The sequence below is a fragment of the Amphiprion ocellaris genome, chromosome 23 (assembly GCF_022539595.1).
Source record: "Amphiprion ocellaris isolate individual 3 ecotype Okinawa chromosome 23, ASM2253959v1, whole genome shotgun sequence".
Lineage (NCBI taxonomy): Eukaryota > Metazoa > Chordata > Actinopteri > Pomacentridae > Amphiprion > Amphiprion ocellaris.
The window spans coordinates 9823406-9838991 of NC_072788.1; the positions used below are offsets into that span (position 1 = coordinate 9823406).

At 44.9% G+C, this 15586-nt stretch overlaps 1 protein-coding gene across 9 annotated transcripts in view; it reads left to right on the forward strand.

The window, feature by feature from the left end:
- ppargc1a (peroxisome proliferator-activated receptor gamma, coactivator 1 alpha) overlaps positions 1 to 15586 on the forward strand; it is a 269994-nt gene that overhangs the window by 225850 nt on the left and 28558 nt on the right. For 5 of the 9 annotated variants that reach the window (XM_035951672.2, XM_035951675.2, XM_035951673.2 and 2 more), the window contains exon 2: positions 11150 to 11329. In XM_035951672.2, the coding sequence (XP_035807565.2) occupies positions 11150 to 11329 (180 nt within the window). Of the gene's footprint in view, positions 1 to 8163; positions 8404 to 8445; positions 8864 to 11149; positions 11330 to 15586 lie in introns of those variants that run through there. The other 4 variants (XM_023277811.3, XM_023277810.3, XM_023277814.3 and 1 more) reach the window with 4 other exon arrangements.

Below are 15586 nucleotides of genomic sequence, written 5' to 3' on the forward strand. Positions count from 1 at the left end.
TTAGAGGCACGGCACAGACAGAGCACCTCAGTACAAGGACGTAACAATAGAGACGCTTCACTGATTCACACTGAGATAAATTCAATGGAAAAAGTGGAAGAAAATCTACATCAGTAAAAATTCCACAGGTAACAAAGGGCAAAGATATTAGTTCTGTGTATACTATAGAACAGAACATAGTGGTAACTGTGCTTCTGGGAAGGTTGTAATGAGGGCGTAATAAGGAAGTAAGTCTGACTGCACTTAAAGCAAATGCTCTGCAAACACAACAAAAAGAACAGACTGAATTGCCAGAAGAACTCCTGTGTTGCATCACAACATTGTCAGTGAAGATATTAGCTTTAGAGGTTTTTTTTTTCCATGTTTGTTCATGAGACAGCTCTGACAGCAATCACTTGCACCAGGAACAGGCGTCGAGATTAACATTGCCAGCTTTATGTATCTTCCGAGTTCATTGTTTTCTTCCTCTCCACTATCTCCTTCATCCCTTTCTCCCCCTTTCTCGTTTTTCCTCCCTGTCTCCATCTTGTCATATTTCTGAAAAACTGGCGGCACAGGCGTGAAATTGATGTGATGAAAAACAACTGGGATATCTCTATGAGCCATTTGCTTTGCCGTTATGGCCACCCTCTCTCCCCTCAGCGTGGCTCTGGGCTTTCTGTTGCGATTGAGGGCATACTGCAAATTAGCCAGCAGCTATCTGAGGTTACCAGCCAAATGCATGGCTGATCTTGCTCCCTGCCAAGCAAAACGCTGGTGCAACCAGCTCCACACCCCAAACTTTGTGGGCCTTCTTTGTCCTGCTTGGTATGTTTAAAACTCCATGGCAAATATACATGATGCATTGTATTCATTTGCTCTGGCACACCTTTAATAATCGTGAAAGCAATTGAATTTACAGAGAAGACGCGGTGTAAGTTTGGAATACTTAATGTTACCTCTTATGTCAATATAATTCAATATTGTGTTTACACTGACAAATGGCTGCAGATGCTCTAAATAAAGCAGAAATAGTAATAAATATGCATGTGTCTTCACTTTCTTTCGTGAGAGCTTAGATGGAGCATCACCCTAAAGTGTGCTGGGGATTTTTTTCTTTCTTTCTTCTCTTAACAACCGTGGAAACATAAAGCGCAAATAACAATAATAAAAAAACCTCCCCTCAGTTATATTCATCCCAACATGTCCCACGTGAGCCATGAAATCGGCCTCTGATTTATCCCGGAGCTTCACGTTTACAAGGAGAGATAAGGGCAGTTCAGGCCTATTGTTGCAGCAGGCATGACCCCAAACATGTAAGGGCATCTTGGCCATCTACCATTGTGTGCAGCTACACTACGTATTGAGCTGCATAAACTCATCCTTTTGTGTGAAGTGAAAAGAGAGGGGGCCCTCTTAATTAAGCAAGCGAGAATGTAAGTGACTTCCTACGTGCATAAATGAATACTCAAGAAAGTAAGTGTGTCATCCCGGATGTGGATAAATGAATAAGTTGCTGAATGCGAGCGCCAGTAAGTGGGTTAGAATGTAAATAAATGAATAAGTTAGCAAATTAGTGTTTAAGTGTGTTAGCATGTAAATAAACGAATAAGCAAGTGAATTACAATGCGAGAGAGTTTGCCGGGTGAGTCAAGACGTTAAGAAAGCCAGAGTGTCAGCAGTGCAAAGGAAGTTATCTCTTCAAAAAGCCTTTGAGGACACGGAGCGCCGCTTGTTGCAGGGCGGCACATCGAGTACATCTGGCTCGCGCATGTCATATTTTCTCATGTACAGATGACATGCCAATTACTCCTTAATTACACGCGTCATCTGGACCAAAGTGCCCAACGCCAGCGATGATTAATCCTGTTTATTGTGGCAGTGATGACAGTCCCGGTGGACACAGAGCACCACAAAACACACAACAAGGGATTATAAAAGGGACTTGGAGAAGGCTGCAGGGGACAGGGGGAGCCGGGGCAAGGAGCTGACTGATTGAATGACTGTCTGACAGTTAATCTTGCTCTTGATTTCAACCACTGATGATCAGATATCATGAAAATAAGTGATGGAAATCTCTTTATTTCCAGACCGTGGAAATGGCTTGAGGCGTAACAACATTTGACTGGGGGAAAAAAAAAGAAAAAAAAAAAGCTTTAGTTGCCAAAAACAGTGAGGTTGCCTACTCACAAGGAAAAGCCAGCATTATTGCTCAGCACTATCTGCAATATGCTTACGCACGCTTTCATGTTGACGGATGGCTGCCAAGTCATTTGAATATCATGTCCAGTTAAAATCGTGATTTTACACACATCAAAACCAATTACTTTCTGTCATCTTCAAATCCGCATCTCATTATCTCCCACAATTGTTATTGCTAACGAGAGAGAGAGAGAGAGAGAAGGAAGCATTTGCAACTCGATTTTGTTTCCAAAATGTGATAGTCATGAGGGGGCAATGAGGTCATGCTGGCAGTGGAAGAGACTGTGTGTGAAAATCTAGACCTTCCTGTAAATGAATACATACGAGCCAGATACCCATCGTAAGCAGGACCATCTCAGAGCGTGACCGGAATATGCGGGGGAAGGGAAGGTGGTAACCATTAGATTAACACTGAGATAGTGGATGTGGTCGGACTGGCACTGGGAGTCAAGCGGGGGGTCATCCCCAGCGGAGTGGACGCTGAGGCGGTTTATCTCCAGATGAGAGACGGAGCAGCTCCGGAGCATGACGAGGTGGTTGCTAGCCGCCCATCATTCTGACCCTTTGTTAAAGTCAACTCTTCGTGTCCCCAATCACTCCTTCCTGTACTTAGCTTCCATCTTCCTTCCCCTCCTTCCATATCTGCCTCTAATTCATGCCCCGTCTTTGTCCAACTCTTTCTATCACTCACAGCAGCTCCCTCTTGCTTTTGTTACTCCCTGTCACACTCTCTTTCAGCATTAGCTCCATCTCCATCCATCTGCTGCTTTTGTCTCTTTGCTCTTTTTCACTAAGATGCCTTGGCAAAAATGGGTATTGACTGTGCCTTCTCTTTCCTCTCATCCCTGCTCCACTTTTTTTTTTCCTCATCACTGTGTACTCCAGCAGTACATGCTCCTTTTAGGAGGTGATGTGAAGAGTAGTAGAAATGCACCTTGTAAGGGGAAAAAATGTGATGATACAATCAGTTTTATTGTGCTGTAAGGATTTTTTCAGGCTTGTGGTTATACACCCCGTATGCAGGCTGTATGAAAGAATTGCAATTCACATGCATTTTTTCCTCTCTCTCATTCCCCTTTTTCCTTCTCTTTTCATTGCTGAAAATAATTAGGCTGCAGTCTGGACTCAGGGGTGTAACGTTTCTGCTCACGTTTCCATGATACACGACTAAAAGGGAAAAAAACTGGTTGTGCTGCTCGAGAAAATTCTACCTGTGTGTCACCAAACATCCTCCACCTCCACCCCTCCCCTCTCCCCGAATGCTGTTTTAGCGTGGAGTTCCACAAGGCACAATGCACTTTATCTGACCTAATTCTTCCCTGGCACTCTTCCAGCGCTAAGAGTACATAAGGACTGCGCTGTCAAGGTATTCAGCCCTGCCTCTCTATTATTTTAGAAATCAAGCAACATCTGTTGTGCTTTGGGCTCTCTTCGTGACTCACAGGAGGTTTTTGCAGTTTGCAGAAAAATGCACCTACATTTGCCTGCAGCAAGTCATGAGATCTTATTAATTTATTTATTCTTACATTCTACAGTTCAGTTTGATTCCTTCTGTTGGGATTTTTTAAAAACAAAATTTGTGAAAACACGATTTTTTTTTAGATATGTTAACATTCAGTAAACAGTTCAAACATAATCCAACAGGATGAAAAATGGTAATTTGGACTCTGCTGCAGAGATCAGTTCTTTTACATGCCATGGTTTTTGACTCACTAAGTTTAAACCTTATATTAAACCTCACAAAGTGCCTTACTGGATATTCAGCATGACAACAAGCACTATTTTCATGTGCCCTTTCAGTAGAAAAAGATTTAACTGCATCCCCTCCACACAAGTGCATCTCATTTCCTCTAGTTACATTGCCGGGCATGTGGCATCTGTTGGAATTTTACAGCAATTTCAAAGTTTGGCTTTGTAGCATTTTAAGCACAGGGAGTGTGCAGGCCTTGTTTATGTGTGTGTGTTTGCAACCCAAACCCTCATGGTCCATAAATTTTAATATTCCTTGTGAGTGCTATACCCAAGCAAAACACAAAGTGCCTCACAAGTCCCTGCCCAGAGCGCTAGTTTAGCAGAGTTCTCCACTAAGATGCATTACACACCAGGCCTGCGCTCACAGTTCACCCTCTTCCTGCCGCCGCTTTCCGCACGCATCTTGCAGGACTCGCTGGTGATTTCCAAACAAGCCCAATAACAGCCCTACAACACACAGCTCCTACGGGGGACTACGACTCTTTTCGCCATGTGACTCTGATATTATTCAACTGGGAGGGGGGCACGGCTGCCGCTTTCTTTTTTTTTCCCTCCACGGCTCTAGCAAAACAGAGCTGGAGTACAGAAAGGGGAGGGTGGTCCTGTGTTGCGCCCCAGGCTCCTTTTTTGTGTTTACCAGTCCCTGCGTGGGACTGATGCTATTTTCAATTCCAAGGCTCAGCCATGGCTAACTGGCCCGAGCCCCTTCATGCCATTTGCCTTAATAATGTGGGCTGGACTCTCTGCGGGGAAAGTAGCCGCCATCCCGAGAGTGGCTAAATGACACAGTGCAGTTCATTGATGGAAAGGATTACACGCTTGCACGCAGGGCGGCAAGGCAACGGGTTCTCTGAAGGGCACTACAAAGAGAGGCGATGTAAAAATCTTCACAGGGGGAGAATGCACTGGTTTACTGTATGTCAAAGGGCGAGTGCTGGCATAATTTGTGGCGTCACACTGTTTATCTCGCACGTGCTGGGAGTGTACGGAGGCCGGGGAAATGCACGATCTTAACGTATAGAAATAGAAAACATAATTAAAAGGTTTGCTACATATTCACACACCTAAACCAGATTTATTATGTCATATTATTTATTTACGGGTGCTCTTAACACACCACCATGAGATCATTTGACACCACATTAGAAGCTCGTGTGCACTGTGTATCCATTTACATTTCCTGTAGACAGCTCTGTATGCTACTACAGTCTATGTTATTGTAGGGCATTTGGCTGTTGCAAAATTGCTTCCTCCGCCGTCCCCTAATAAGAACAAAACAATATGACTTACCAAGTGGAAAAGTGACCCGTGCACCAAAGATCTGAAGGCACATCAAAATGACAACTCAGAGAAGGAGGCATAAGCTGTCTTATTATAGTCCTGAATGATACATGAATAGATGTAGCACTCTGTTTTACCTCTGCCCTCAATTAAATCGTATGAATCCAGCCACCATGTATTAAAATGGCCAGATGCTAGGATGGATTCTGTTGGGAGCAATGACATGCAACAAAGTGATATGAATCATGCCCCCACACTGTGCAGCAGCACACTCTCAGAGGGGCCGGTGACACAATTTATGGAAAAAGCAAAAACAAGACACAGCCGCTCAAGAATGGATGGACTGTCAAAATAGTTTTTTTTGTGGAAACTGTAATTTCCACTGCAGGATCAATACAAATTCAGGTGTTTAATAGATTGTAATCTCAGATCAGAAATGCAAATGGGAGGCTCCGTGCGATGAGTCAGGCCACGTTGAATATTCAAACAGAGATAATTATCTAGGATTAGCCCCGTTTTGGCTTTGACGTGTAAGAGTTGTCACGTTGCTTTGTTTCAGCAAACCAGCTTTTTAGCAAAACGGCTCCATTTGAGGTCTATTTGCAAGTTTAAGCTCCACATTCTGCAGCCTCAGACGGAGCAGGAGAACTTGGGTCCATCACATGACAGCATGCCATGCATCAAATGGGTGCGAACAACTTTTCACACTCCATCCTATAGATTCGGTCCCCTCGAGAGGTGATATCTATAAGAGCGGCTAAATGCAAGGGCGGTGTGAAAGCAGGACCCAAGGCCATTCTTGGGAGCCGAATGATCGAGCACGCCGTGATGTTTGTCCTCGCGGTGGCTATCTCCTTCCGATGCTGGCTACTAAACATTCCCTATTTCTCATTCTGCACCAGTCTGTGATAGTCTCCCCCATACTTACTACAATCATTATCAGCTCTGCGCAACAAAAAGCTGTAGCATTTCAAAGATTACCTGTACTTCAGTACAGCTGTAGAACCCCCATCTTTTTTTCTTTTGAAATGATTCCTGTATCTACAAATCTCTATCACTTGCATACATAAATATCCAGCCTCAAGCAAAACACAATGTTTTGCAGAAGAAGAAAAAAAAAGAATCAAAGGCCATTCAAGAAAGGAAATCATAACATTATATCTATATTTAGCTTCTGTTGTCTTAATTGGCATGAAGAGTACAATCAGATAAGCTTTGACTGTGACTCACATGCTGCTTCAGGAGACAGAAATATCCTTTACCAGTGTGTATATCCCCTGCCAAGTTTTTTTCCCGGCCTCTTCTTTTGGCAGGTTTGTATTCATTAGTGAAGTTGTGAAGTCTATCTGACCAGTGGTGCCTGTACCTGTACGTTTGTTGTTAAGGTTGCTCGACTTTTCCCCCATTGTTGGGCGTTTTATCTCTGCCGCAGCCACCTACCTCGGAGCTCCATGCCACTTCCATGTTGCCCCTATATTGCCGTCTATGCGGTGCCGGTCCATCTGGGCTCTGTGAGGTCACTGCACACGCCACCTGCTCCGATCGGGGTTTGGCTTCTGGGTGGCATCTCTGGGCACGCGTGGAGAGGCAGATGTATGGATTTAGTGGTACAAATGCCCTCAGATAGCCCATAAACATAACACACACCCTCGCATAATATCTCACTGCACACACACACACTGGCTTGCTTGCACATAATTTGTACAATTTACATTTCCAGGCCCAGAACTCTTTTTTTTTAATGGGTTTCTGTGCAATTTTGTGTTTAATGAGACTTACTGTATGTGGTTCACTAATTTGGGGAGACAATTGCTCCTTGCATGCTCAGGTGGACTTAATAGGCTTACAAGACTAAAAATTGGATTGGGGTTAGCATATTCCATGGAGTGAGTTTCTTATTACAGAAATGTACTGGCAGAAGTTAACTCAGTTCTTTCCTGAAAATAAATACCTGGAAAATATCATGCAACACTATAGTTTTCGAATTGCAAAAAATCATTAAATAGCAAAGGAAATTCAAATAAGTGGCATACAGAATGTTAATCAAAGAGAGAAGACACCATTTAGCAGTGAAAGAGAACTACTCCTGTTGCCTGTCAGTGTCCCCAACAGAAAAACCAGCCTGTTTGAAATGTCCACAAAGCTTTTGTTTTTATTTCACCGAGGTCCTGTTGCCTATACATGTCCTGTTGACACTATATACACGGTTGATACTGCCACCTGTCCCTCGTTTTATTGCCTATGAATGCACAAAGAAATACTTTAGAGAAGGCTGAATTACCTTCTTTGATATTCAATGCGCCAGGAAGGCATTTCAGGTTACAGTCATGGTTGGAGGTAAAGCAGGAATAGACGCTTATCCCTGAAAAAATAATGAATTTTAATTATGTTCTGCGCAGCGAAAAAACAATGTAAATGTGTTTGATTGTGCTGATATTGCGACCGATTTCACTCATGTCTTCTACATTCTTTGTGCGTAAAACTATGCAGTGCGCAGCTGTTTTTGCGCATTTCTTGCATTGGAAGAGGTGCAGAATTTGTAACGTCTGAACTTTCAGTATTTGAGGTTTCAAGAAAACCAAATTATGCCGAATACACGGACGAAGGGTGGCAATTGTTTTCTAGTTTTAATGGTTAAAATATGCAAATTTGCAATAATTTAAAACAGGAGTTGTGGAACAAAGCTGGAATCATGTGCGATAAAGTCAAATCTAGATCTTTTAAGGATTTTTTCTGGCGAATATTTTAATTTGATTCGAGAAAAATGTGTTTATCTTTCAATAAACTTGATGCATATGTGCATTAGATCGCGATGCGGTTTTGAGATGGACACTTTTTGCAGTGCACGGAGAGGATTTTACTATGTGCGCAGCCAGACCCCGCCTGCTCACTGCGCGTCACTGGCGAGTTGTGTGGACGCGGAGTCACTCCCCTGCCTACTTTTAATAGCTTTGTCATGTGATGGAAAGCAGTTGTAAGACAGGTGCCCTCGGTTCATTCTCGGCGAGGGGCAGCAGTTGCCTGTGTGAGAGCGAGTGGGAAGCGTGTGTGGATTTCTTTTTTACTTGATTTCTTTCTTTTTTTTTCTTTTTTTTTTTCCTTTTTTTGGTAATTTTTTCGGACCGTCATTCAGTTGGCTGGATGGCGTGGGACAGGTGTAACCAGGACTCGGTGTGGAGAGAATTAGAGGTGAGCGCATCTAAAAAAAAAAAAACAAACAAAATCTTTCCTGTCTCTAGCCCTCTGGACCTCCTTCTTCTGTTTTTGCAACCCCTTTGGAACGATGGACAACACTGACTACACGAGATTTCCACATAAGTCCACCACCTCCTCCTCCTCTTCTGTCGGGCATGCCGGTGTACTAGTGCGCGTCTGGACACAGTTGAGGATGCGAGGGGATGTACAAACACGGGGATGTATGACGAGCAGGAGGGAATGTGCGGAATCTCCCTTTTCCACCTCAGTTTAAAGATGTAGTTGCTGTAATGCGTGCACGGGGCTCAGGACCATTGCTTTCCTTCGTAGGATCTCTGTTCAGTCGGAGCGAGTGCTTGCAAGCAGCCGGATATCTTTCCAACCGCGGACTGTACGCGCTCCCCGGTGCCGAGAAGCTTTTCATGCAGAAATGACTGAAATGTCTCAAAGTCAGGTATTTTCGCTGACGCATGAAATCCACTAATAAATCGGGGTGTTTTCTTTTCCTTTTTTGTTTTTGGAAGTGCTGTGTCGTGCGCATGTTATTTTCCAAGAGCAAAGGTTGTCCACACTGAGGCACCGCTATCTGGCGTTGCGCAGGAGCGTCATAATATTACCGGTTCTGTGTGCCAACATCCCAGCCGGAGGAGCGCTGCCCCGGCTGGAGAGCAAACACCCAGCCGAGAGTCGGTGATTTCATGCTTGTGCTCAATTCATTTTACTTTCGGAGCCTTTTTTTAAAGTCTCCTCAACCAGTAATTAGCTCCCATTCGCTCCAGTCGTGTTTAATGTTACCTGGTTTAAATGCATGCAGATAATACGCACATCAAAAGGATACTTATTGGTCCTTTTCTGTCCTGATTCACCGCGTCCATCCAGCTTGTTATGGACGCTCAGGTCTACCTGCCTGTACAGAGGTACTTGTCTGCATTCGTGAGCTCAGTGATGCCTCAGAGAGCTTCTCTCAGTGTGATATGACTGCAGTCTGCCTGCTACAATTGTGACAATGTGAGCTGCGTTAAATTTCATGTAATAAAAGTCAGGATCCATGCTTTCCCGATCGATTTCGGGCTTGTTTTCCATTCCGACGCCCTCATTTGCACTTTATTCCAGGTAGGACTTTACCGTTTGGACTGCGTTTCCAGACTCAATCCAACAAATGTACGCGTTTTCTAGAAGCTCCCACTCCGATCGATTCTGTGAAAACGTATGCATGTTTTAAACCGTGCTCTTTAAACAACACAACTGTCATTCAGGAGCACAGTCCTTCCCCTAATAATCTTCCTAGCAGGTGCTTTTATGCGCGATGCGTGCGTAAATAAGTGGAGCGCTGTGGTGCACTCTGATTGTCTGTCTGGCGGCGCTATTTCATTAGTTCACCAAGAAGTCCATAAGATAATTGAGCATAGGACGTCCAGCCTGTGAATATCCTGACAGCTTTGTTACCATTCTTTCGTGCCGTGCCTTGTCTGACTGGATCATCTCAGGGGGAAGCCTAAGACGCAGTGAGTCTGTCCCCTTCGCTGCTGCAACAGAACGGATTTGTCTCATCACAGTCTAAGTCATCGTGTATTCGTGTTTGGTGCGATTCCGAGGACAGATGAACTGTGACACCGGTGTCTGGGCGGTTTTTCCTACTTGGCACAGCATCCGTCTCTCAGATTTGCTCTGAGCCGAACCTGACTCTCACCCCTCCTCAGTCTGCGGGCCAAATACCTCCTAGCTTCGCCTCAGGATATCTATCTTATATCTTTCTTAAGGCCACCCTGTGGCGTTCATACATCGGCTGACGTGTTGTCAACTAAATTAGGAGTGTGTAGCCTATTAGACAGCAGCCATAAAGCCGTCTTCTCAGGCTTGGATTTGCATTTGCACAGTCACAGACGGTAAACACGCCTCGAGTCTGGGGTGTTTTTGCCTTCTAATGACCACTGACTACAGAGCTCTAAGTTTGCCCACCTTGCAAGGAGCACACAGCCTGCCTGACTTTGCTCATTTCATCTGTTGGTTTTTTTGCCTGTGGGGTTGCATACTGAAAATGAATATATTATCCCTAATGTCAAGTACCTTGCAACATCAAGAAAAGGGTTTGCACATAATAGTAAAATATCTGCAAAAAACAGCTGTAGGCTCCTTTTCCTAATCCGTCAAGGCACCTTTTCAGTGCTAGTCAATTAACAATGTTGCAGGGAGAACAGAGCTGATGATTTGTGTGTGGAGGAAGCAGGAACATCTGCTACATACAGTACACATTGGCTAGATTACATAAAAGTGGCTGGTGAATAACAGAATGTCAACAGGCAGCATTTAGCAGCAGGGAGGCCAGCACCAGTCCCAGTGTACACAGTGTACTGGAGGTGGAACAGAATCTAAGTGGAAACAGGTTGCAGGTTTGCATGTTGTTGCGCAAAATGAACCTGACCTGCAGCCAGTCACACAGCTGCTCTGTTAATAGTCAATAGAGTCAGAAAAGTAACATATTAATTCTAGGTAAGTGTGTCACATGAGAGTGTTCACTGAGACGAGAAGCTTCGGCTCAAGTGACTGTTTGTATGTTACACAAATGTGAATTTCCTTTGTTCCGGACTTAGCTGCAGGTTTACGAAGACTTTTGATTCCTGTCCAGATTTCCAGGCCCCCATTGTTTTCCAGCTTGGCTCGGATACTTCACTGTCTGATTTGCATATGAAAGAGATGTGATTTCTGTCTGACCATCCTTGTTGTTTTCTTTCTCCCCCAGTGTGCTGCCTTGGTTGGTGAAGACCAGCCCCTCTGCCCAGACCTCCCTGAACTTGACCTCTCAGAGCTGGATGTCAGTGACTTAGATGCAGACAGCTTCCTGGGTGGCCTGAAATGGTACAGTGACCAATCAGAGATCATTTCCACTCAGTATGGGAACGAAGCATCCAATCTTTTTGAGGTAAGTGCAGCCATTATGAAAATTAATCGCCCTCATCCACATTTTTTTCCTGCTTCTATGCACTATGACGCTATAGAATGCCATGCTTCATTTTGTACTCCCCAAGGGGTCAGAAGTGAGCTGGACTAATAACACAGCACCCTTTCGCATTCTTGAATGCGAGCCAAACAAAATGTACAACTGTTACCAGTTTACAAACATGCTCTTACGTTGTTCTGAAGTACAAAAGGTAGATAACGTGAAGCGCGATAAGCCCAGGAGGACCTTTGTCCCCTTGTTTGGATCGTGGCCGCGACGGTAGGCCGCCTTATCAAAACTTTGAGCATTTATTTCAGGCCAGAGTCGGTAAACGCGGCACAGATCTGACAAAACGCATCTGTAGTAAACCCTTGACATGACGGCTGTATTGCAAAATCTTAAAGGTTGGAGTGTAAAACTTTAATCTTTGCCCCACCCCACCCTCTCTCTCTCTCTCTCTCTCTCTCCCCCCTCCTGTCCCTCTCTTTCCATCTGACTCTGTCTTTCTGTTCTCACCCGGTGACAAACGAAGTCCACAGAGGGTGATGATCTGGCCGGGGCCATAAAGCCATCGTTCTTGGGGCTGAGTTCCAGTCCCCAGTTCATTATAAGCCTTTATCAGTGCCAGAGATAGACAAGAAAGACTGAGATTGGATGCTTTAGCCTCGCCTCAGGAGGAAAAACCCTGTCTGAGAAGGCAGTGCATGTGTGTGTGCCCGTGGCCCTGTCATGTAGCCACATTTCCAGGGTCTCTGTTGTGTATCTGTGTGTGTGTGTGTGTGCGTCCTCAGTGGCAACAGTTGATAACAGACTAAATTCTTTCCACGTTTGACCTCCTCCCTACCACCGCCACCTTTTCAGTCTCTTTATATCACCACACATTCTACCTCTGTGGACCACCCCAACACACACACATAAGAAGGGGGGCCTTAAGTACTAGCTGGTGTGACTGTGGCTCCTCTGTCGTCTGAGAGTGATATGGCTTGCAGCCGCCGAGTGGCTCTGGGGATGGATAAAAATACCAATGAAAGCGTATGCACGTGCTCGTGTGTGCATGTGTGTCATTTTAAAACACAATGGAACTTAGCGTCCACTGAGGACCCTGATGAGGGAACTGGCTCTGAGCAAGAAGCTGTGACTTCCAATGTGGGCTAGAGCTTGTATTTGTGTGCCTGCATGTGCACATGCTCCTGCACACCACAGCACGTGTTTGCCTCGACAAAAATACTGTACATTGCATTAAGTGGGTGATGTTTTCACACTTTTGACAGGCCGGTAGCTATTGTATTTTGCTGAGGATATGGAAAGGCTTCTAATTAAGCAGTGAAAACTAGAGGTTTCAAAGCAAGTAGTGCATTTCCCTGACCAAGGTTTTTTTTTTTTCCATCTTTGGAAAGTTTCTAGTCACCATATGAAGTTCTCAGTTCATCATACGGCAGGACCCAGCTAATCCTACTTAATCTGACAGAGGAAAGTTTGCTGCTCGGCAAGGATCAGAAGGCTGGGGCTGCAGCTGTACTTCCTGCACCCCCCTGATTGGCCTCCACACAGAACAGAGAAGCATCCAATCAAAAGTTGAAGATTAGAGAATGTGTTAATAACTGGCCAGATTTAAAGCCTGTGAGTGTGTTCTGTTTCCCTTTTTTTGACATTCTCCCCTTCCTCTCTTTGCATATACGTCCCCTTAACAAACCAGTGTGTGAGTTCAAAGAAAAATCAGGTAGCAGATTATGAAGGCTGTCCTGAGCAGCACGTGGAACAGCTGGGTGCAGCTGTCACGGTCAGGCTGTCATAAAGTTTGAACCTGAATTCATTAGTTAAGTCTGTTGAAATGATTTGCAGCTTTGACAGAAAGACAAACACTTATATTTTGGTCTGGTACTGAGACCTTTATGCAGGTTGCAGCTCCATGTGACACAGTAGCAAATGAGTAAACTAGATTTGACTTACTTATACAGTACAGTTGAAATATTGCCGTCACTACGCAGAACGTGTTATTTGATGATTTGGTGGACAATGGAAACTGTTTATAACTTGTGTAAGCAGTTTAAGTGTGTGTGTATGAGTGTTTATCATTCTGTTTCTAAATGTGCGTTCTGTTCTGTAACCAGCATACAGTGTTAGGATCACAAGCTGTCCATTGGCTGGCCTTTTGCTCCATTCCCTGCCACTGTCCCAACTGTCCCTGACACAAAATGTCTAGAATGATACACCACACCCCCCCTCTTGTAACACACACACACGCACACATAACAGCTATCGCTCCGGGCACAGCATGTTTGACACCTCTTCAAAACGGGCCGACCGTGAAAGTCCACGGTCTATTTTGGGCTGCAGTTGTTAAGGGGTAGTCACTCCAATAAGTTCCCAATGTACTGCCAAAGATAACAGCATACAAGTGTGACCCAATATCTTTTCAACCGCGGGTCTCCGCTTAGATTTCATGTCAAGCTTCAACCATTGTTGGTTATGCGTCTTGTTGGTTTTTTTTCGGATTGCGATGTGGACGTCCCGACGGCGGTCACACTGGGATGCGACCTGGTCATGCAACACGTATGCAGATGAAGACATTTACAGCTGTTGAAGCCTGTGAGTCGGTCATTATGAAAGGAAATTGGCAGTCGGTTCTCCTTTTTGACATGTTTTTGCTGCCATAGCTGTCCTGTTGTGAGATACACTGATGACAGATGGACAGGTGGGACAAGGGGACAAGGGCAGATAGAGAAAAGCGAGGCAAAGGGGGGTGCAGAGACAGAAAAGGCCAGCAAATGACAAGACGGACAGACAGACGGAGGCATGGAGACAGATGGGTAGTGAAATAGATAAACATATAGACCAGGAGATGCTTGGACTTGTGCCAACGTGAGCCAAAGCCGATGGATTGGAAGTAAAAGGTTGTGGGCTTAGTAGGTAGTAAAATAAGATGCCAAGGCTTAAAGCATTACTCAGATATGATATAGGACATACTGTGAGTGAGTGCACGTGAGCGCATATACTTGGACTCAGATTCACCCCCATGCATGGCACTCATGAAAACTCTTTTATCGCTTCAACAGAATGCGGTTTGCGATGGCATCAGTCTTCAAAAAGCATTATGCCACTTTGTCTTGCTTGTTTGTGCCTTATTGGACAGATGCTCAGGCGCTTATTCTTAAGTAAAGGCAGATTAGATTGATTGGGTCATCTTTAGCAGGCTTTGATAAAACATGCTGTGATGAAACGTTTCCCTCAAAGCCTTCGCTGCGAATACGTCTAAGCATAGATTAGTTCAAACACTTGTTGGCGATATGGCTGCTGCGAGCTGAAACGGGAGCGAGCACAAAGTCACGGACCCTCTGAGAGGAACTGTCGTGGTCACACACACACAAAAACACACACACATACAGACAGCAGAGACCCTTATTGTCCCTGTTCCTACTCCCTGCTGAATGCCGGTTGCGTTTATTTTGCAAATTTATGCTGACATTTGAGAGTACACCACCCGCACCAGTTCACTGCTCCAGCAAAGGGTGTATGAATTATCATATTCCACTGTATAATATGATTTTCTCAAGTGAGTCTTATTAGAATAGACCATACTTCCCTTATCTTGAGTTCCCTTCAGTTTTACTGTGCTGATACATTGTTTGCACTGTCTGATAGAAGAAATCCTCCATCACTGTCGAGCTGAAGGCAAAACCGCGCTTCCAGACCCGCGGCTATGCCGTTTCAAGATACACAAATGAGAAGGAGCGCAGACAAATAGGCACAGATGTATAGTAGAGAGATGCAGACATGGGCTGTCCAAGCCCTGTGTCATCTTGGAGCGTCTGTCAGATCCACTCCACAACAAGAGCTCTCAACCCCACTGCCCCGCAACACTGTGGGCTCCCTTCCTCCTTCTCCCTTCTTTCCTCTCTGTTTTTTCACTCCCAAGGCAAAGCATTTGTTCCTGGCTGATGGGAAGTCTGAGCAGCAGTGGCTAAACAAATATATTCTGGCCCCCAACAGTCGCTTCTGGAAAGAAAGGCTGGAAGGAAGAGGGAGGGGGAGAAAAAAATAAAAGGATAGTCAGCAGAGGGGTGGATATGGCCCAAAAAAAAAAAAGTCCCCTCAGGGAATGTTTGGAAAAAGAGCAAGGGAACATCTTTTTGGTCTGGTGGTGGCTGCTGCTTGGCTGCCGGTTTAGCTCTCTCTCACACACACTCATCGCCTGCTCCCAGTGGGCCACTGCTGCTGATTGAGGCATGGTTTGGTGTT